Here is a 21,064-nt window from a genome sequence, read left to right on the forward strand (position 1 = left end):
TCTAGGTCTTTTGTAATCAATATAGTTCTTATATTTAGGCCATTGTTACAGAAAAGTCAAATTTCACAGCCTTGTTCAGAAAACAGGTGCCACATTTCTTATGGAATAAGATCAGACCGGTGATATTTTGTAATTCCATCACCTGCTGTGTTTCCATGGATAGACAGGAGATCTAAGGTGATCATGATAGAATCAGCTTAAAAATAGAGACTCACTGTTCTTCATTTAGAACTCACAGCATCTACATCCTCAGGTACTTCAAGACTAGGTTGCTAGGGTTATCTGGCTGGAGACATGGGATTCTTCTGCTGAAGCAGAGGTTCTTGAGAGTGTATAATGCAGTGTGGTGTCGGGGCCTCACACCTGTCTTTGTAAATTGTGTATGAGTCCTATGCTATTATCAGCATGGTGAGCATTGTGATTGGATAGGTGTAAGACATTTTTGTTGAAGGTGTTGTTTCGTGATGATGTTTCACAGGAAACCATGGGGCTCCTTTGTCTTGATATTCAGGTACAGAACAATCATAGACAAGAGAGTCATGGTTTTGGACCTGGGCTATTTCCATGGCAACAAAAGTTGCAAAGAAACAGCAAGAATGCTTCAGAGGAAGTTAGCATGAGACTTTTAATTAATGTCAAGAAAGTTGGAAACACAATAAGTTCTAATTAATGCTTTTACTCAGGAGAGGTAGAAAAACTAAGTCAATAAGATGAACCACTGAGGCATGTCAAGTCACAAGACTGAGAGGAGCGTGGACAGTGGTCAAGTGCAGCAGGGTAGTGCTCACTCCAAAGCCGTCTGTGAGGTGCAGGTAGAGGCTTTTCATCAGGGCTCCGCTTTGCTGCTTGACATCTCAGCTGTGTTTTCAGCTGTCTCAGGAGTGTCCTGCAGCGCCCTCTGGAGAACCATTTTGAGGGTCTGGTGCTTCAACTGATGCCTGAAGGAGCCCACGAAGAAGTAAATGATGGGGTTGGCACAGCTGTTGACAGCAGTCAGGACGAGCGATGCCAGATACAGACCATAAGTAAATACACCATAATGAATCTTAACCCAGATTAACAGGAACCAGTGGATGCCAAAGGGCAACCCACAGAGGAGAAAAACCAAAACGGTCAGCATGATGGTCACGTACAATCTGGTGAGCTTCATCCGCCCAGCACTATAGAACAACCTGGCCAGCAGAGCCAGGCTGGACAGAAAAAGGACCACAAACAAAAACATCAGGCACGCGGTAGTAAAGAAGTTAAATGCCAGACACCGATTGTCATTTTCGTATTTGGTATCTAAGAAGCCACAGAAATACCTATTCAGAATGCAGATCAACAGTGACAGGACCCAGATCGCAGTGCACATGACAGTTGATGTGTGTTTTGGGCGGCGGCAGCGATACCAGATGGGGCACAGGACAGATAGGCAGCGCTCAGTGCTGATGGCACTGAGCATGCTCAGACCTGCGATGTAGGGAACCATCATGACCGTGTAAAAGCAAGGGAAAAGGATAATGTTGGGGTAGGAAAACTTGAGAAGAAGCAGCGTGGAATCTACCATGTGACAGAGGAGGAAAAGAAAGTCAGCCAGGGCCAAGTTTAGGATGTAGACTGAGAAGGCATTCCTGCGCAAGCGGAAGCCCAGGAGCCAGAACACAATGGCGTTTCCTGTCAGCCCGACCAGTCCGGAGATGATGATGATCAAGTTTGGGATCAGGGTCCTGCTGTTGAAACTTCCAGGTATGGTTTTGTCCATTGGATTTGTTGTTGTGACTGCCACTGGCGAGGCTGAGGTGTTTAGGGCCAGAAACCCTGCACCAGTGCTGCTGGGAACACAAAGAAGACATGAGGCTTTCTGTATGAGCGTACCTTTTGTTAAAGACATAGTCGATGAACACATATTTGTTGGGAAACAAGCAAAAGAAACTAATTCTAAGAACTACCATTTCATTTTCAGACTCCATTTAATCATAGGGACAAGCAAAATTCAAGGTCCCAGGCCCTAGGGAAGCTAAGGACTTCCCAACAGCTGAACAGCTTCTCTTGTAAGGAAACAGTTGTCTGAGTCCAGACATCTCAGGGACATCTCCATCTTTCTGACAGGGTCAAACTAAGTTCATGTTCCCACACCCAAGGCCCATCTCCTAACCTGATTGGTGAAAACTCCCTTGCTTAACCCCTTATGTCAAAACGTGATCGGACAATGCTACAGACCATTTCGCCCCCCTGTCATTAAGGTTTTGTTCCTTAAATAGCTGTACACCATTCCTTCAGGCTCTTGGGTCTGGTCTGCGGCCCCGATGGACCAGAATCTGCTTGATTACAATACATTTTTGTCACCTGCATTGACATGGTATTTGAGTTATGTTGGATTTGTGTTGGATTTAAGCGGACCCCACAACATATTAACTGTATAAGATGATGAATTTCATTATGAGAATTTCAGACGTTTATGATATACTTTTTAAATGGTCATTAATTAATTGTAAGGCTTAGCTTGCCTGCTAGGAATAATGGCTTTTGTATTTCAGGGGAGGTGGTATAGGCTGTCAGAGGGCAGGCAACTTATTAAGAACCCCAAAGCTCTGGAGCCCACCCCCTCACCTTTGAACAGAATCATCACCATGGTGTATTGATTATATGTGGATGGGAGAAAAGCCAGAGAAGAAATATCCAAACTAGGTTCGAGATGGCAGTCAATACTGTAGATTAAGAAACCTCCCAGCTTAAACCAAATACAGAAAGAGTGAGGAGAAGAAGTTAGCGACATGGAAGGGAATAGCAGTTGTCTGGGAAGAAAAAAAAATCAGTCTGTAAGCTTTTATTTTCCCCTCACAAAAGTGGCCCTGAGTTCATGAATTCACAGAGGCGTCCAGGCCAAAGGCAGGGTGCAGACTGCTACCCAGGAATGAATGCACGGCTTCCTCCTCATGCTTTCTAAGAGACACCAGACACGATGGTCCCAGTGGACTAGAGCAGGAAGTAAGTGGAAACCAGTCAATCTTTTACTACCAACTAGGGAGTTTAGAAATGTGCAAGGCTAATTTCAGGGTCTGAGGTATTTGTCTGTTATATTGAACCAGTAACTTTGCTTTGTAGAAATCTCATTTTACATGGTTGAAAAAAACTAAGACTTAATCAGACAAAAGAATCATCTTCTGTTTGTGCCATGTGAGCCATTTTAATACCCATCCCTGATCTCTTGCAGTGCTGCTCAAGGCTCTGTCTCCTCACATCACTACAAGACCCTAATATGATGCCTGCACCACTACACAGTCTCCCCATGATGCCTGCATCACTACACACTCTCTATGATGTACTGTATCACTACACACTCTCCCCATGATGCCTGCATCACTACACACTTTTCCCATGATGCCTGCATCACTACACACTCTCCCCATGATGCCTGCATCACTACACATTCCTCCCATGGTGATAATCATCACAACATACTCCCATTGTGATGCTCTACAACACTTCACACATTAACATGACTCTCTAGCCCTCTACACAATCCCACCATGATGCCCTGCACCACTTCACACTCTTAACATTATTCTATAAATAACTACACACTTGGCCATGATGCTTTACAACACTATACACACCAACATGGTGCTCAAAATCACTACAGAATTCCACCATGATGCTCTACATCACATGGGGAACCATTATTAACTAGTTTGATACTCAGGGATTGCTCAGCCCATGGTGTGTGTGGCCCTTCTATATCAGTCATTAGTCAAGAAAATGTCTTCAGACTTGCCTGCTGCCCAATCTGATGGAGACATTTTCTCAGTTCTCTCTTGGTTTGTCTGGGTTTGCAATGAGTTGACAAAAAAACCAAACCAAACTAAATGAAACCAAACCTAACCTAACCTAACCAAACCAAACCAACCAAGCAAGAAATATTAAGGCAATAAATAGAAATATTCCTGAGGTCATTTCAAGTTCTTTGGCCCGACTCTATCATTGCATGTTCAAGGGTGTAACTAGTACACTAATTTGAAAGACTTTCCTGTGAGACAAATGGGGCCCCAGGATATTCTTAAACCAGTGGAAATGCTTTCTCAGGTTCATTTGCTGAGGTTTCAGAGGCTGTTTAAGTCATGACCCTTGGGAGTCCAGATACTGCTTGAGTTGGTATTAGGTATAACCATTGTTCTTGTAGTGCATCCAGAATACAAAAGTTACTGGATCGTGAAATTTTTCATTGATGTTCCAAAGGAAAGCTAGGAAGTCTGGCAGTGTGTAGCAGGGTGGCATCCTTTACAAAGGATCCCCCAAGAGTGATATGTGAACCTTCCAGGTAAAACCTAAACTGCAGTGGCAATCCCAGGATGTTGGAGATGCCAGAGATAAAGAATTCTGCAGAGAAAAGGCACAGATACCAAGAGGAACCAGCTTCAGAGAGAGGCCAAGTGGGCTACAAACAGCAAGACTCTAGGAGCTTGGCTGCCCAAGCCTGTTGGCACTTACATCACGATACTGGATGCCCTAGATACTGGGCATGGAGTCACAGTGAGCCTCCTGCTGGGTTTTGTTCTTGGGGTGATAGCATCCTTTCTCTTCATTCCTCCATTTATTCACATTGGGATAGTGAAGTTTACTCTGTGTCACAGTTTGATGGGGTTATATAATTTATATAGGTGTTCATGGCTGAAACTGCATCTTTAGTCTCAAGAGAGTCTGAATTTATAATGTTGGCTCTGCTAAAGCTTTGGGGACTTTTGCAGTTGGACTGGGTGGAGTTTTTGTTGTGAGAGAGACAGAAGTCATTCGAGGATCAGCAGTAAAACACTGTGGTTTAAAGTGATATTTTGGGGTTAGGAAGAGGTGGACTTTGTTACAGTTAATCTCGACTGTGAATCTGATTAGGTTAAGAAACACTTGGGAGATCCATGAAACATATCTCTTGATATGTGTATAAGGTCACCTCCAGAGATTAGCTGGTGAGAACAGACACAATAAATATTTTAAACCATTGGTGAACTCCATATGATGGTTATGTTGTTGGGAGTTGGCACCTACTTGGACAAAATAGGTCAGTGGAAGTGTGTTCCTTGGGGTCACAGCTTTCTCTAGCATCCTCTCTGTATGTTCCCCCTTGCTTATTACACACCAACATTTGTAGTTCCCTTGCCAGATAGTTCCACCACCATGATGTTCGTTCTGATCACAGTAGGACCAGAAACAGAGCCAAGCAACCTTGGGCTGAATCCTTTGAAATTATGAGCCAAAATAGATATGTCTTCCACTTAGAATGTTACCTCAGGGACTAGTCACAGCAGTGAAAAGAAACTAATGTAGCCATGAGGAGTTTATCTTTTCACTTGTGCATTGGGCTTAGAAAATTTAACAGAAAAGTTTTAGTTCTTGGTTATTTTCAGTGTTGATTCCTAGGTTAGTTACTTTTATCTCTTCTGTGACAAAAGCACTTGAGAAAAGCAGTTCAAAAATGGAAGTGTTTATTTGGCTCTTGGTTTGAAGGGATGCCATGGCCAGGAAGGAGTGGTGTCAGGAGCATGAGGTGGCTGGTCACAAGGCCTTAAGTCAGGAAGAAGAGAGAGGAGGGCTCTATTCTTTGCTTTCTGTTAGTCCAGTCTCAGATCTCATTCAAACAACTGGTGATGTTACCCACATTCAGGGTGAGTCTTCCCTCCTTAGTTAAACCGCTCTGGAGGTGTTCTCACAGACATGCCCACAGATGCATCTCCCAGGAAGTTCAGTCAAATGGCTGCCGAGGAGCAGCAACTTCCACCATCCATATTGTTTTAATAACTGGCTCTGTAATTTGTGGTTTTGTAAGTCTTATATGATTAATAACAGCCCATTATTTTCAGTTTAAAGAACTCCCCTTTAGCAGTTCCTGTAAAGTTAGCCAAGAGGTCATGGGCTATTTCTTTTTTTTTTTTTTTTTTTTTGAGAAGCAAATTGCTTTATTTCTGGAAACCATATTATTATAGTTACACCTGTTGTTAAAGTTCAACCAAAAATAGCATTTTAAAAATTTTATTTACATTTCAGATGCCATCCCCTTTCCCCATTTCCCCTCCCTAGAAAACCCCTATCCCACGTCCCCTTTTCCTTTTTGCTTTTATACATTTTTTAAAAATGTTAATCAAAGGCTTTATAAGTTCGGTAATGCTCAATCAGAAGTGTAACCCAATACCCAACCTAGATATATAAACTATCTTTGACTGGTGGAGACATGTGAACATCTGCTTCCATGCCCCCTCTCTTTCTCTCTCTTTCTCTCTCTTATCACCTAGCTTCACCCTTCCTGTTAAAATAAAACTTTTCAGACTATGTCTTATTTATCCAGAAAAGTTTTCTCTTTCCACATCACTTATGAGTGACAGATATGCTTGGCATGGTTTTCCTGCTCGCCAATTATTTTTTTACTACAGTAATTTAAATGTTTTGTGTTGTGTTCTGTCCTGTAGGGTTTCTGCCAAGAAGTTCATGGATGGTTTTACTGGGATTTCTTCATTTACAATGCCTTTAAAAAAATCTCTGAATTTTTTTCTTTGTTGATGGGTTGCTCATCATGCTTTGGCAATCCCTTCTTTGTGCTGAAATTCACTGGAGACCTTTGCACTTTCTGTACATTGATATTTCCTATTTTCCTGAGCAGAGGAATTTTTATTCATCATTTATTTAAATATGCTTTCTGGCATTTTTGGGGGGAGGAAGTTAACTCCCTGTGTAGCCCAGGTTAGCCTTGAGCTCATCTTTCTATCTCAGTCTCCCAAACTGTGATTGCACTATGTGTTGGCACACTTTGTCTTCTTTCTTTAAAACAATTGTTTAAAATTCTGTATATACATGTGTGTCTATGTGGCATATTTGCACATGAATGTAGTTTCTCACTGTGGCCAGGACAGTGTGTTGGATGACCTGACCTTGGAGTTACAGTCATTTTTCAGCTGCTTGACTTGGGTCCTCTGCCAGAACAGTGTGCACTCTTAACAGCTGAGCCGTCTCTCTTGCTATGCATTCAGTAGGTATCTCTTGATAACTCACAATTCCCCACACCCTAGTAAAGATTTCACTGAGTTTTCAGACGTTTTTGGATAGTGTGGATATTTAGGCATGAGCCCTAACACTGAGCTGAATCCAATCCCTAGCACAGACATTTAAACCACACTGATTCTTCTAACCTAGGTTGTCTTTCTACTTTTCAAATGTCCTTTCCAATTTACTTAATCAGATCTTCCACTTTAAAGATCTTCTATCTATGGTTGAATACTTTCCTTGGCATTTTTTTTGGATGATATGTCAGAGGACTGGCTGGTCTTGTCTTTTCTACATATGGTGATATCATTGGTTCATCTGTTGATTTTGTACTTTCCTGAGGTAGTTTACTAGTTCTAGTGGCCTTTGATAGACTTAGAGCTGTTGATATAAGACCTTGTTATTTGAAAAAGTCACGACTGGACTATGTTACTCTTAATATTTAGTATTTAAAATCTTTTAACTTGCCTGAACTCACCAGTAAGGACTTCTAGTACTGTGATGGTTTGTATATGCTCGGCCCAGGGAGTGGCATTATTAGAAGGTGTGATCTTCTTGGAGTAGGTGTGGCCTTGTTGGAGTAGGTGTGTCCCTGTGGGCTATAAGACCCTCATCCTAGATGCCTGGAAGCCAGTATTCTGCTAGGAGCCTTCAGATGTAGATGTAGAACTCTCAGCTCCTCCTGTACCATGCCTGCCTGGATGCTGCCATGATCCTGCCTTGATGATAATGAACAGAACCTCTGAACCTGTAAGCCAGCCCCAGTGTTGTCCTTATAAGAGTTGCCTTGGTCATGGTGTCTATTCACAGCAGTAAAACCCTAACTAAGACAAGTACTATGTTGAATAACACAGTAAGAGCAATCACCCTTGACTTTTCATGTTTCATTTGATATCTTACAGAAAAGACTTCCAGCCGGGCGGTGGTGGCACACACCTCTAATCCCAGCACTTGGGAGGCAGAGGCAGGCGGATTTCTGAGTTCGAGGCCAGCCTGGTCTACAGAGTGGGTTCCAGGACAGCCAGGGCTACACAGAGAAACCCTGTCTCGAAAAACAAAAAAACAAACAAACAAAAAAAAAAACCAAACAAAAAAAAAAAAGAAAAAAAAAAAGAAAGAAAAGGCTTCCAGCTTTTCCTATGACATCAGCTGTGCCTCACTGAGTGTGGTGTTCATTATATTGAGACATGCTCCTTTTGGACCTATCTATTCAGTTTCATTTTTGGTATTTCGAAAGGAATGAATTTTAAGAAATGCCATTTATGTTTTGATTTGGATGATTGTACTTGAGGTTTGGGTTTTAGTGTGTACATGTGGCAATGTGTGTGTGTGTGTGTGTGTGTGTGTGTGTGTGTGTGTGTATATGCATGGGGGTAGGGAAGAGACTGATGTCCATTGTTGTTTTTTCCTCAATTGCTTGGTAACTAGTATTTGAGACAGAGCATCTCACTGAGCCTACAGCTCACTAATTTACTCAGACTAATTGGTCCACAAGCCCCCAAGGACCCTCCAGTCTCTGCTTTCTTTACTGGTATGTGCCACGCCTGGCTTTTATGGGATGCCAGGTATTTGAGTTCTGGGCCTCATGCTAGTGCAGAAAGCACTTTACCAACTGAATAATCTTCCCAGAACCTCCCTTCCTTTATTTTGTTCATTAGTGAAGGTCATGATCTCTTATTTTCTAGTGCTGAGGACTGAAGCTGAGGTTTGTGCGTGCTAAATACACATATCGCCCTCAGGCCTCAGGCCTCCTTGAAATCTCTTGAGCATGTCGGCAAGCATACCATCCGCGTATTGAAGCTATGGGTTATAGATTTAGTGCTCACAACCTGACTTTGTGCACCCAGAGATTCTTTTTTTTTGTTTTATTATTTTTTATTTTATTATATTATTTAGGTCAAGATTATTTTATTGTCCAAAATAAAACAACCTAATTGCATTCAAAATCAATTTCATCCTTGAATCTTCAAATAATTCAGAAGAACAAGTGAATTTTTAAAAATAAAATTAAAAAATATTTAACAGATACATTACAATAATATTCCGTACTGTTCCCACCAGCCAGATTTCTTAACGACCTTGACTTTCCTCACACTAATCATACTGCTTTAGAAACTTCTAGCACCCTAACCTCCAAACTTCCCAGAGATTCTAAGCAGTTCCCAAACTAGAGGTTTGTGGTCATCTGGCTGTTGGATGTGTTGTTACTACTAGTGTATGTCACCACTAGAGGGCGCTCCAAGCCCAGGTTTGTCCTAAGTTCACAAGTGGCATTAAAAGGTGATAGAGGGCCACCTAAAAGGGGAAGTTTACTTTCAGAAGTCTCAGGCTGGTTCTGTGTTAGATGTAGGCACCTCTTCTGGTCACCAGCATGTGCCCAGGCTCTGTAGCACTATTTCTTGCTCTAGGTGTCACCATAGCTCTCAGAAAATGGTTTGGTGTCAATTTCACGTTTTTTTTTTTTCTCAGTCATTTCTGCCCGGGATTGGGAGAGTGTGTGTAGTGGGCATTGTGGTAGGAAACATGACATCCTTAAGCCCAGGAGACCATCTAGCACTTGGGAGGAACAAGATATTTCTGTTACAGGCTTCCATTTGTTGAGGTAAATTCATGGTTAAAAATAGTATGCTCAGATATACAGGTGAAGAAGTCCTGGGCAGAACCCAACCAACAATGGGCCACTTTTCTTCCCATCTGGCATGGGGATAGGTCCAGAGGCTTGACAATGGTCTCCATCCTGGGAACAGACATCTATATGGCTCTGGCCAGCACCAGAGTCTCACGCTGAATTCTAAGGCAACATTTTGAGGATTTTACTTTGTCTTCAGTCAGTGGCTGGGATTTTAGTCTGAGGTTGGGAGTTGGATGGTGGGACCCAGAAGGAAAGCAACAATACCAAACAACCAGAGCCCCCCAGGATCTAAACCAGCCTGGGATCACATAGGGAGGGACCCATGACTCCAGCGGTATATGTAGGAGAGAATGGCCTTGTCGGGCATAGGTGAGAGAGAAGATTCTTGGTCCCATAAAAAACAAACACAGAGTGTGTGTGGGGGGATGTGATGGTGAGGAGGGGGTAGTGCGGGCGGGGGTAGGTGGGGAACAGCCCATAGAAGCATGGGAAGGGGGGATGGGATAGGAGGTTTCTGGGTGGCGAGAGAAAGTGGGGTAAGGGGATAAAATCTGAAATGTTAATATAATACCCAATTTTAAAAAAAGATGAAGAAAAAGTAAAAAGAAAAAAAGAAAAAAAAAAGAAAGAAAAAGAAAAGAAAAAAAAAAGGAGATTTAATAACACAAATGGAAGGATTTAGAAATTTAGGAGGCAGTTTATGTTAATGGAAACAGCATCATAGAAACAGGAAAATCACACCCTCACAGAAGCACAAGGAGGGGGGATGGGATAAGAGGTTCCTGTGTGGTGGGGGATGGGATAAGGGGATAAAATTTGAAATGTAAATATTATAACCAATTTAAAAAAGGGGAAAAAAAGAAAAGTTGTTAGAACCAACATCTTTAATAAAATGTCAGCCTTCTAAAAAATTACCTTGATACTAAAAATTGTTTTGAGAATTGTATATTGCAGAATACACAGCCTTGGTGTATCTACTCATCAAGCAAACTGAGCAGACCCGCTCAAACCTCTGATGTCCTGGAATTCCATCTGGATGCAGTGAAGACACAGCGTCAGAGGCTTATCAATTTACTCTTCCCCCCACCTCTCTTCTAATATCTCAATGCCCATAATCAGCTTGAAGAAGTCAATTCCCTGGGCTTGGGGAATAAAGTGGTTAATATTGGGCTGTCTTTCTAAGGAAAAGTAGTGGTTTTGTTGGAACAGGGGGGATTAGCTAGGATTTATTGCATAGCCATAAGCTATTGGTAGAAATTTGTATAATTATTATCAAGATGAAGTTATAATTTCTTAAATGGTACAAAATTTACTTTGATTTCAAATTTAAGGTTTTCATTGGCACGAGCTTCTTATTGATTTAAAGTGAGATGAATATTGATACTCTCATGGGCATTGTGCCTGTATAACACATTTAGGAATACAAGGCTTAGACCCAGTCCTTCTTTAACTTTTTTAACTGATTTGAGATGGTTAGCCTGTGAGTTAAGGGCCTATAGCAAATTCATGGCTTTGAGTTTATTGTTAGGGTGTTTTCTATATTTTATTTAGAAATCACTGAAAGGAGTTAACAGACAACAGTCCAGATTACCTTACATGGGTAGTTGATTTTCAAAACGTCAAAAGTCCATAGAATTGATGTTACAAACATTTCTGTATTAATGCTCATGTTGATTAGAGACCTGTCTGCTCGGGACAGCTTCCTGTCTTGGATTCTAAGAAGAAATTGAGCATCTTTGGAGTTACTCCAGCTGTGGTGAGACAGCCACCAGGCAAGAATTGCCTTTTTCCATTTACAGACAAATTATTGCCCAGAAAAGGACACACTTGCAGACTAGGCAGATTATATCTGTCTAGACAGAGTAATCAGCCCTTAATAATTCTGCATCACTAGGTCTGTCAGATGATTCTGGGCTAGAAGGCTGAAGGTTTGCTGCTCTAACGTTCTGTACTATAGGGACTGTTCAGATGTTCAGCGGTCTCTATAAATTGGCTAAGTTTTAGAAGCTATGCTTAGTGCTTTCCATAATTTCAGTTAACTCAGTCATTCTGGATTTCTGACGGGGTTGAAAACCTATAGTCTCATAGCCAATCCTGGCTATTTACTTGGAGAGAAAAGATCTGAGTGGATGGTTTTCAGCTGACAGTCACTCTAAAGCCAAGAAAAAAACCAGGTTCAAAACTAAGTGTTTTAGTTAGGAGAGATGACAGAGGTTCTGGCTAGTCAACAAAATGATGGACTGGGTATTAGGACTATCTTGTACCTCACTGGTACAAATAGGCATAATTATGCTCTAATTGTATTTTGAGAGAAAAGTTTTATTTTAACAAGAAGGGTGATATGTAGGAGGAACTAAGGGGGAAGGAGTACCGAGAGGAAGAGAAGGAGTAAGGAGAGGAGAAGAAGAAGGAGAGAAGCTAGGCAATGAGAGAGAGAAAGAGAGAGAGAGAGAGAGAGAGAGAGAGAGAGAGAGAGAGAGAGAGAGGGAGGCATGGAGGCAGATGTTCACGTGTCTCCACCAGTCAAAGATAGTTGATATATCTAGGTTGGGTATTGGGTTACACTTCTGATTGAGCAATACCAAACTTATAAAACCTTTGATTAACATTTAAAAAAATTGTATAAAAGCAAAAAGGAAAAGGGAACATGGGATAGGGGTTTTCTAGGGAGGGGAAATGGGGAAAGGGGATGGCATCTGAAATGTAAATAAAATATCCAATAAAAAAAAAAAGAAAAAAAAATAAGTGTAGCTACCCTTCCTTGCTGCCATACCTGACCCAGTGAGAGAGCTTTAAGTGAGTTCTGGAGGCCTGGGACCCATTTTTTTTAATCCTTGCAAAAGTTTCACACTTAATTTGGATGACCCTTCTCCTCTAACCTAGACTGGTCCAACTCTAGCTTGAACAAATCATCTCTAATACAAGCATTTGCAAACCAGACTCATGAGTATGGAATTGGAACTGCAGTTCCAGGGTATGATAGTCTAAATAAGGATGGCTCTCATAGGCCATTGGGTTTGAATGGTCTCTAGTTAGTGGAACTGTTTGGGAAAGGTTAGAAGGCGAGGCTTTCTTAGGTAGGTGTGACATTACTAGAGAATCTCTCTCTCTCTCTCTCTCTCTCTCTCTCTCTCTCTCTCTCTCTCTCTCTCTCTGTCTTCCTCTCTCTCTCTCCCTCTCTCTCTTTCCCTCTCTCTCCTTGAAACTGGCAGATTAAATGTGAGTTTGAAGCTTTTCAGCTACTGCTCCAGTACCATGCATACCTGTCTGATACCATGCTCTCCACCATAATGGAAATGGACTAACCCTCTGAAACTTTAAGCAAGTCCCCAATTAAATGCTTTCTGTCAAGGGCAGGCCTGTTTATACACCGAAGGCCTAAAATCAGCCATAGGCCTAAAATCAGCAATAGGCCTGACATACATGCCTGCTAACTCAAAGTCTTGGGTCTCTGTGGAAAAACACTGAAACAGATAGCTATAAGATATTGTAAACAGGCAGCTTTGGTGAAAATTTACCAGCCTGGATGAGAACAAGTAGTCATAGGTCTTGTGGATAGTCATAAACCTTGGGTAGCCTTGGTGGATAGTACCAACTTAGATAAAGACAAGTGAATCATAGGCGGAGTCTATGTCTCCTGAACCTTCACCCAGCTGATACCCTGTTCTGGAAGATATCTGTACTCCCCCTGAACATCTACCATCCTGCGTCATCCCCTTCCCTGCATCCTGCCTCTATATGCATATAACTTTTGTGTGAAAAAAGTAAAATCAGCGGTTTGATCAGACTATATAAAAAAAAAAGAATGATAAACGAAGGCATAGGAGATAGAACACAATTCTCTCCACCTGAGTAGGGCTGCAATCAAAAGAGAAAAGCTCCATAAGCTGTTTCTCTACAAAAACAAGGTTTGGGACTGCATCCGCACCCTGGTGGGTGTGCTGCCACCTTTGATCCCAACACTTGAGAGGCAGAAGATCTCTGTGAGTTCCAGGCCAGCGTGGTCTACAGAGTGAGTTCCAGGACAACTAGAGTTACACAGAGAAACCCTGTCTCAGAGAGAGAGAGAGAGAGAGAGAGAGACAGAGAGAGAGAGAGACAGAGAGAGACAGAGAGAGACAGAGAGAGACAGAGAGAGACAGAGACAGAGAGAGAGAGAGACAGAGAGACAGAGAGACAGACAGAGAGACAGAGACAGAGAGACAGACAGAGAGACAGAGACAGAGAGACAGAGACAGAGAGGTGGTTTCTGCATCTCAGAAGTATGTTTGAATAGCCACGCCCAAATGTACCTTGCACCTCCATTGGATGTGAGTGTCTAGTCTGACAAACAGTGTGGATCTAGGGAGTTGATTGTTATTTTGGTCCCTGAACTACTTGGGTGGAAAGCACTAATTGTTAAAGAGGTAATAAAGCCAAACACAAGGGGCAGCTACAGCCTAAATTCTGGAGTTCAAGTCTCAGGGTACAAATGCAAGGGAAGTGAGGTGGTGTGATATAGTAAAGAACCCATAAGTCCTCAATAACAGAACATAACTATGTCAAACTGGTTGAAACGCCAGATAAATAAATCAAAAGCCTAGTAGTGTTAAACACTATGAACAACCTCAAGGCATGTTTGAACAAACTGAGGATGAGAGGGTGTCAGCTGAAAACCTAGGTGAAGCTGGGTATGGAGATGCACTCCTTTAGTCTCAGCTCTCAGGAGGCTTAGGGAGGTAGATTTCTGTGAGTTCAAATCCAGCCTGGTCTGCAAAGGAAGTTCTAGGTCAGCCAGGGCTACACAGTGACACCCTGTCTTAACAAAACAAAACTATGGCTGCTTCAGCAGCAGCAACAACATCATCATCATCAGCAACAACAACAACACTTGGGGAGAAAAATCAGAAACAAGAAAGAGAAGTTCAGCAAGAAAAATGAGACCAAAAAACAACAACAACAACAACAACAACAAAAAACAAAACAAAAAAAAAACCAAACCAACAAAACCAAAAAACCCAAACTACTCAAAATAAAACCCAAACCCAAATGGAAATGTTGAAATTTAAAAAACACATTAAGTTAAATAAAACCCAGCAGGAAGGATGAGCAGCAGGCTGTACCATACAGAAGAAGAGCAGGAACTCAAGACAAGGTCAAGGAAATATTATATCCATGAAGGAATAAAGAAAAGATAGATGGCTGTAACTGCAACTTTTTGAGAGCTCTGGGCCATAGTTAAGAGATCAAACCCAAGAATCCAAGAGTTTAACCCACTTACAAAGAGAAACACATCAAAATTACACCTGGAATTCTAAAATACACATGGTTTTACAGCCATGCACTTGATAAAAAGAAACTCAGGAAGTGCTGGATGTCTCTCATGTCAACCAAGATTGCTATCTGTGACAATATTATTCATTGAAAGTGACAGAGTGGTAAATACCCTCCAACCCACAGACAGGTACAACTAAGCAATCCATGGCCACCAAGTGAATACCCTGGACTCCAAAGAGATCCTACACATACAAGGAAGAAAGACAGCTGCAAACACCAGAGCCCAGAAGGAAAGGATTTCACAAGGGAAATAGACAAACAGTTGGAAGCTAGTAAGAGTAACATGTTAAGTAAACCAGAAAGCTTGGCCGGGCGGTGGTGGCACACGCCTTTAATCCCAGCACTTGGGAGGCAGAGGCAGGTGGATTTCTGAGTTTGAGGCCAGCCTGGTCCAGGACAGCCAGGACTACACAGAGAAACCCTGTCTCAAAAAACCAAAAAAAAAAAAAATTCAGAAAGCTCGAAAGATGAACGAGAAAGAGAGAGCGAGAGAAAGAGAGAGAGAGAAAGAGAGAGAGAAAGCATTAAAATCAACCAGTAAAAAATGACATCAAATTACAGGCTTCAGAATATAACCCTCAATAATAACCCAATACTAAACAGTCTTAACTCTCCTTTAGCAAGACACGGAATGGCAAGATAGAACAGCTGGTTGACTACAGGAAGCATTCTTCAATGCAAACACTTAGTCTAAGAGTGAAAGGATAAATACAAAGGGCCAAGAAAGTGAAGGAAAGGAGGCAGGAGCAGCCATACCCATCTCCAACAGAGGAGACACAAGTCAAACTCGTCAGCAGAGGAGTAGTTGGTGAGAGGGAGGAGATCAGTAGGAGTTGGGGGGATGAGGGAATGTAAGGGAGATGAATTTGATGAAAATACAGTATGTATATTATGAAAACCACACAGTAAAACCCATTATGTATTGTTAATATATTAATAAAAAACTGATAAAAGAGAATATAAGGATTGAAAATATATATGCACTAAATGTTGGCACACACAATTTGTAAAGCAAATAACTGGATATAAAATGACTGATAGGCCCAGGAACTAAACTAGTGGCTGACTTCAGTACCCCACTTTCATCAGTAAACACATTATTCTGATAAAGTACTAACAAATAAACTTTAGAGTTCACTATACCGTAGATCAAAGAGACTTTACATCTAGAGAATATTCCATGTGACAGCTGTGGGATACACTCTCTTCTCAACAGACAAAGGCGATCTCTTTAAGAGAGTTCACAATTTAGGTGACCCATGAAATCTCAGTGATATGATTGCTTAAGCAGAACCTCATAATGACAGTATCAGCACAAGAAATTGAAAATGGGGACCGGAGTCATAGATTAGAGGATGCAGCTTTAAAACCACACAGCCACTTCTATCTGACCCTCAACAAAGGAAAGATAGCTTCTTCAGGAAACAATGCTATTAAACAGGAAACCCACAGGTAGAAGATTGAAACTACCCCCATCTCTCATGCTGCACAAAATCAATTAAAATGATCATTCCAGAGAAAATGAACAATAAACACTGGATGCTGGTGAGGACACAATGAAAACGGATTCCTTGACTACTGGAGGGAATGTAAGTTATTGCAGCCAGTAAGGCAGTCAATATGGCTATCATTCAAACAGTAGAGCTAAAATTGCCATAGGTTCCATGTAGGTTGCTTTTGGGTGTATAGCTCAAGAAACCAAAGTCAATGTACAAGATAGACAATTATAACTATTATAGTTATAACTATGTTTATTGTGGTCTTATTCACAATAGTCTGTGGGGAGCCGACAGAAGGCGGCTATCATCCTTGCAGCCATCTTGAGCCATATACCCTGACCAGAGACTTGATTATATTAGCCTACAACAGCGGAGCACACTCTGATAACATCTTGCTTTAGATACCCAGGATTTTCCCTTGGGTGTGTGAGACTTAAAGGTGTGTGACTTAAGGATGTGACTTAGAGATCAGATTTAGAGATAAGACCTAAGGGCATGATTTAAAGGCGTGACTTAGAGGCGTGGCTTAGAAGTGAGACATATAAAAGGCGAGAGGCAGACAGAAGAAAGCAACAGATTATTAGGCACTTGGAAGTACAACTTAGAATTAGGAATTAGGTTAGAGAGTACAACTTAGAGTACAACTTGGAGTTAGTTATTAGGCATTAGGTATTAGGCACTTGGCACTTGGAGAAAGAACTTAGAACTGGGAAAGACACTAGCAACTGGAACTAGGGACCTGGAACTAGGAACTTGGAGAGAAGAAGAGAGACTGAAGAATAAATGGGATTGAATCACACTCTCTCTGGTCTCCATTCTTCGAGTCCGTCCTCACTCTCTCTTGCTGAACACCAACCCTCGGACTGGAGCAGCTTGGGGCAGTGCAGGCTCTAAAAATTTAGCCCCCAAGGCTTTTGGCAGTGCGGGTTCCAACATTGACAGAGAGGTCCGAGACGTTTTGGCCCCCAAACGTGGGGTAGTGCAGTTCTCAACATTTCTGGCCCTCAAGTGTGGGGCAGCTCGGGCCGCAGTAATAGTCAAATTATGGAATCAACTTACTGCACATAAAAGAATGTATGGATAAAGGAAACACACACACACACACACACACACACACACACACACACACACACACACGATAGTTTTATTCAGCTATAAAGGAAGTAATGAGGGGCTGGGGATATGGCCCAATGGATCAAGTGCTTGGGTTAAGATCACCAGTACCCTTGTAAAAAGTCATGGATATGGTTTAGTGGGTGGTGCACTTATGCAAACGTGAGGAGTGGAGTTCAGATCTCCAGAACCTACTTCTAAGCTGGGTAGCTACGTCAGCCCCCTGTAATCCAAGCCCTTGGGAGTCAGAAACAAGCTGTGCTGGCTAATTTTATGCCAACTTGACACAAGCTAGAGTCATCTGAAAGGAGGGAACCTCAAAAATCCCTAAGATCCAGTTGTAGGGCATTTTGTTAATTAATGACTGCCTAATGGGAGGTGGGCCCGGCTCATTGCAGTAGCACCATCCCTGGGCTGGTGTCCTGGGTTCCATAAGAAAACAGGCTGAGCAATCCATGAGAAGCAAGCACCCCTCTATGACCTTTGCATCAGCTCCTGCCTCCAGGTCCCTGCCCTGCTTGAGTTCCTGCCTCACTGTTTCTGAGGATGAACTATTATATGGAACTGCGAGCAAAATAAACCATTTCCTACCCAAGGTGTACTTCCCTATCCAAGCTGCCTTTGGTCATGTTTTCCTCACAGAAATAGTCACCATAACTAAGACACAGGGGTTCCCTAGAGTGAGCTGGCAAGCCAGACTAGCTGGAATTGACTAGCTCTGGGTTTCGTGAGAGACTCTGACTCAATAAAGTGTGTGTGTGTAGAGTGTGACCAAGGAAGATAGCTTATTTCTACTTCTAACCTATACACACACACGTGTGTGAGCAATGAAAGTACTTCAGATTGAGGAAGACTGAGGGCTTTGGAGAACTGAATAAAACTCATGTAAAAGTACAATTTGGGATTATTCAGGGGATGGTGGAGAAGAGCAAGAGGAGGGAGGAGAGAGAGGGAGGTGAAGGTGTGAATTCCATCCAGGTACTGCTTTTACATCCGAAATATCATTAGCAAAATCAATTATTTTGTATGATTAATATATCCTGATGAAAAAGATAGCTGTTCAAATTTGTGTCTCACTGAGGAGATGGTTGCTTATTCAGCTGCTATGTTGCTCCAATATTTTAATTAATTTCTTGTCTTCATATTCTTGAAGTTTACTGACAATTTAAAGAAGAATTAGGTCAGTCTGGATTTCCTATCATTTCTCTCCCACTTTAAAATCAGTGCTGCTGTAGTTTTGTTAGTTTCTTTCAGAGAGCTCACAATTTCTTGAGCTATGTCTTTTTTTTTCCTGATGGTTGAGCATTTGTGGGACAGACACTGCTTTTTCATTTTTCTTGCTGTCCTTTGGCAGGGACAGACTTCCTCCACCCCTCAGTGTCTAATCTTTGATGCTGAATGGGCAGCTACTGCTGGCCCTGAGCCGTCAAATCATGTTTTCTGTTTCTCTAGATAGCTGGGCAATTCCCCTTGCTCTGAATTTGGGTGTGGTAGCTAACTGGGCTCTGTTGTTTGGCAAGACCACTGGCTGACATCTGCAACCTGACTGGGCAAGAGGATGGATGTGTGCTGAGATTGCCCCAGGTCTGTGGAACACTGCGTGCATTCTCTGGTCATAAGGTTCTGTGATTTGAGTTCATCTGCTGAGCAGGTTAGCAGCAAAAGCTTTAGTGGTAAGGAGATCAGGATGGAGTTTCACAAATATTAGTAAGCAGCTTCTAACCATTCACTGTCCAGCCTAAGTGCACCCAACTCACCAAAAGGGAGTTGCAGGATTCTCATCTTTTCCTCTCATGGTCCTCATGGCAACTTGAATATGCTGCCCCAGTATCGAGTTATGTGGATACAAGCACACAAAAGACATAACAATAGATTCAAAATAAGATCTATATAGACTCTTACCTTTCCCCCATTCTTCTTGCTGGATGCAGCAAGCTGGCTTGAGTAGAAGGAAAGATACAGTCACTACAGGATATTTCTTTGCTCTGGAGAAGTGCATTTAAAAGCTGGAAGGAAGTAAAGTTTATCAATACCCCAGACAGCCTTGTGGTTTCCTGCTCAGAGTCCTATTGGCAAATGGGACTGTAGGGTCTGTTTCGTCATGCTCCTCCTGAGACATTTCTCAATCTCTGGTTTTGCTATGCTTTTATCTCTCAACTTGCATTCAGTCACAACCTCACCGTGTCCTCCTTCCTGTCAGTGATTGTTGTCTTGCAGTTTCCTGCCACCTGGACAATAATGCCAAGCAAAGTGAGGAGTGTCCTCAAGCGCTCAGTAGGGATGGAGCTAAGTCTCTAGTTGTTGCTCAGTATGCCCCATGGCCCTTTTCTCTGCTAAAGCATCAATGTCGGCACGTTTCCAGTTTCTTCCAAATAACACAGACATACATCAAACAAAAAGCAAATGTCTTTCAAAACGTTGTTCTTTGGAAGCAATTGCTTGTTAAACTATTTATTCCTAAATATCTTAGTAGCTGAGTTTATGGTTTTGATCAGCAAATATTCGTTTTTACTTTTATTTTAGAATTTGTCTCTGTTAACAATTATACAATCTAACTTCATGAGATGTTAAAATGTATGTATACTAGACATACTGAAGAATGACAATAAGATCTATCTATCTATCTATCTATCTATCTATCTATCTATCTATCTATCTATCTATCTATCTATCTATCTTTCTATCTATCATTTAGCTATCTGAGATGGGATTTCATGTATTTCAAGGTGGTCTCAAACTTGCTAAATACCTGAAAATGACCTTGAACTTCTGATTTTTTCTTTTTTTTCTTCCAATGTGATAATTTATTTGATGCTGGGAATCAAACCCAGGGATTTGTGGGTGTTAGGAAGTGCTTTACAAGCTGAGACATATCCTCATCCCTAGCCCATGAGTGAGAGATTTAAACAGGTAGTCTGTGTCTGGTAAGTGAGCCGTGGTGGGTGGAGCAAGGACACAAAGAGTAGTGCAAGGTCTTGGCTATAAGAACACATGTGGGATCTGAATATAGCAAGCATGGAAGTGACACATACTTGCAAGAGACTGGATTGAATATGGGGAGGCCATTGGAGCAGAGGCTCTAGGGAAAACAGCTATGTAGAAGAGGGGAGAATTGGGCAGATGATGTGGAAATGAAGACTTTGGCAGTCCGTCCTTCTGATGTGGAGGTTGACTAGATACAGAACTGGTGATTGTAGAGTGGGTGATAAGGTTAAAGAAGGTTAGAATATAGAGAAGAGAGGATTGGCCATCTAGATGGATATGGTAGTTGCTATAAATGAGGACAGGGCTGGTGTTCAATAAATCTATAAACCAGACACGCCATAATCTAATATAGTAAACAATTACATCCCATTAGTGACATTAAGAATGTAATATTTTTCTATCAATTTCTCTTTAAAAATAAAAAAGACCACCCGTTTAACTAATGGCCTGGCTGTGCATCACTGTTTCCTCTGTTACTTTCAGATGCTGCAATTGTGTGCCTTATTGCAAG

General features: G+C 41.8%; 1 protein-coding gene across 2 annotated transcripts; it reads right to left on the bottom strand.

The window, feature by feature from the left end:
• Window positions 1-626: 626 nt before the first annotated feature.
• On the bottom strand, window positions 627-19,556 carry LOC117718971 (mas-related G-protein coupled receptor member A). Of its 2 annotated transcripts, none has more exons than XM_076936407.1 (2): window positions 19,471-19,556; window positions 627-1,811 (listed from the first exon to the last, which is right to left on the bottom strand). In XM_076936407.1, exons 1-2 carry the CDS (start codon window positions 19,479-19,481, stop codon window positions 827-829), a joined length of 996 nt encoding a protein of 331 aa, XP_076792522.1. In that variant the 5' UTR covers window positions 19,482-19,556; the 3' UTR covers window positions 627-826. The 2 variants fall into 2 exon arrangements, with proteins under 2 accessions (XP_076792522.1, XP_034372894.1); XM_034517003.2 differs by having other exon boundaries at window positions 627-1,814; window positions 19,471-19,551.
• Window positions 19,557-21,064: the final 1,508 nt, after the last annotated feature.

The sequence above is a fragment of the Arvicanthis niloticus genome, chromosome 1 (assembly GCF_011762505.2).
Source record: "Arvicanthis niloticus isolate mArvNil1 chromosome 1, mArvNil1.pat.X, whole genome shotgun sequence".
Lineage (NCBI taxonomy): Eukaryota > Metazoa > Chordata > Mammalia > Rodentia > Muridae > Arvicanthis > Arvicanthis niloticus.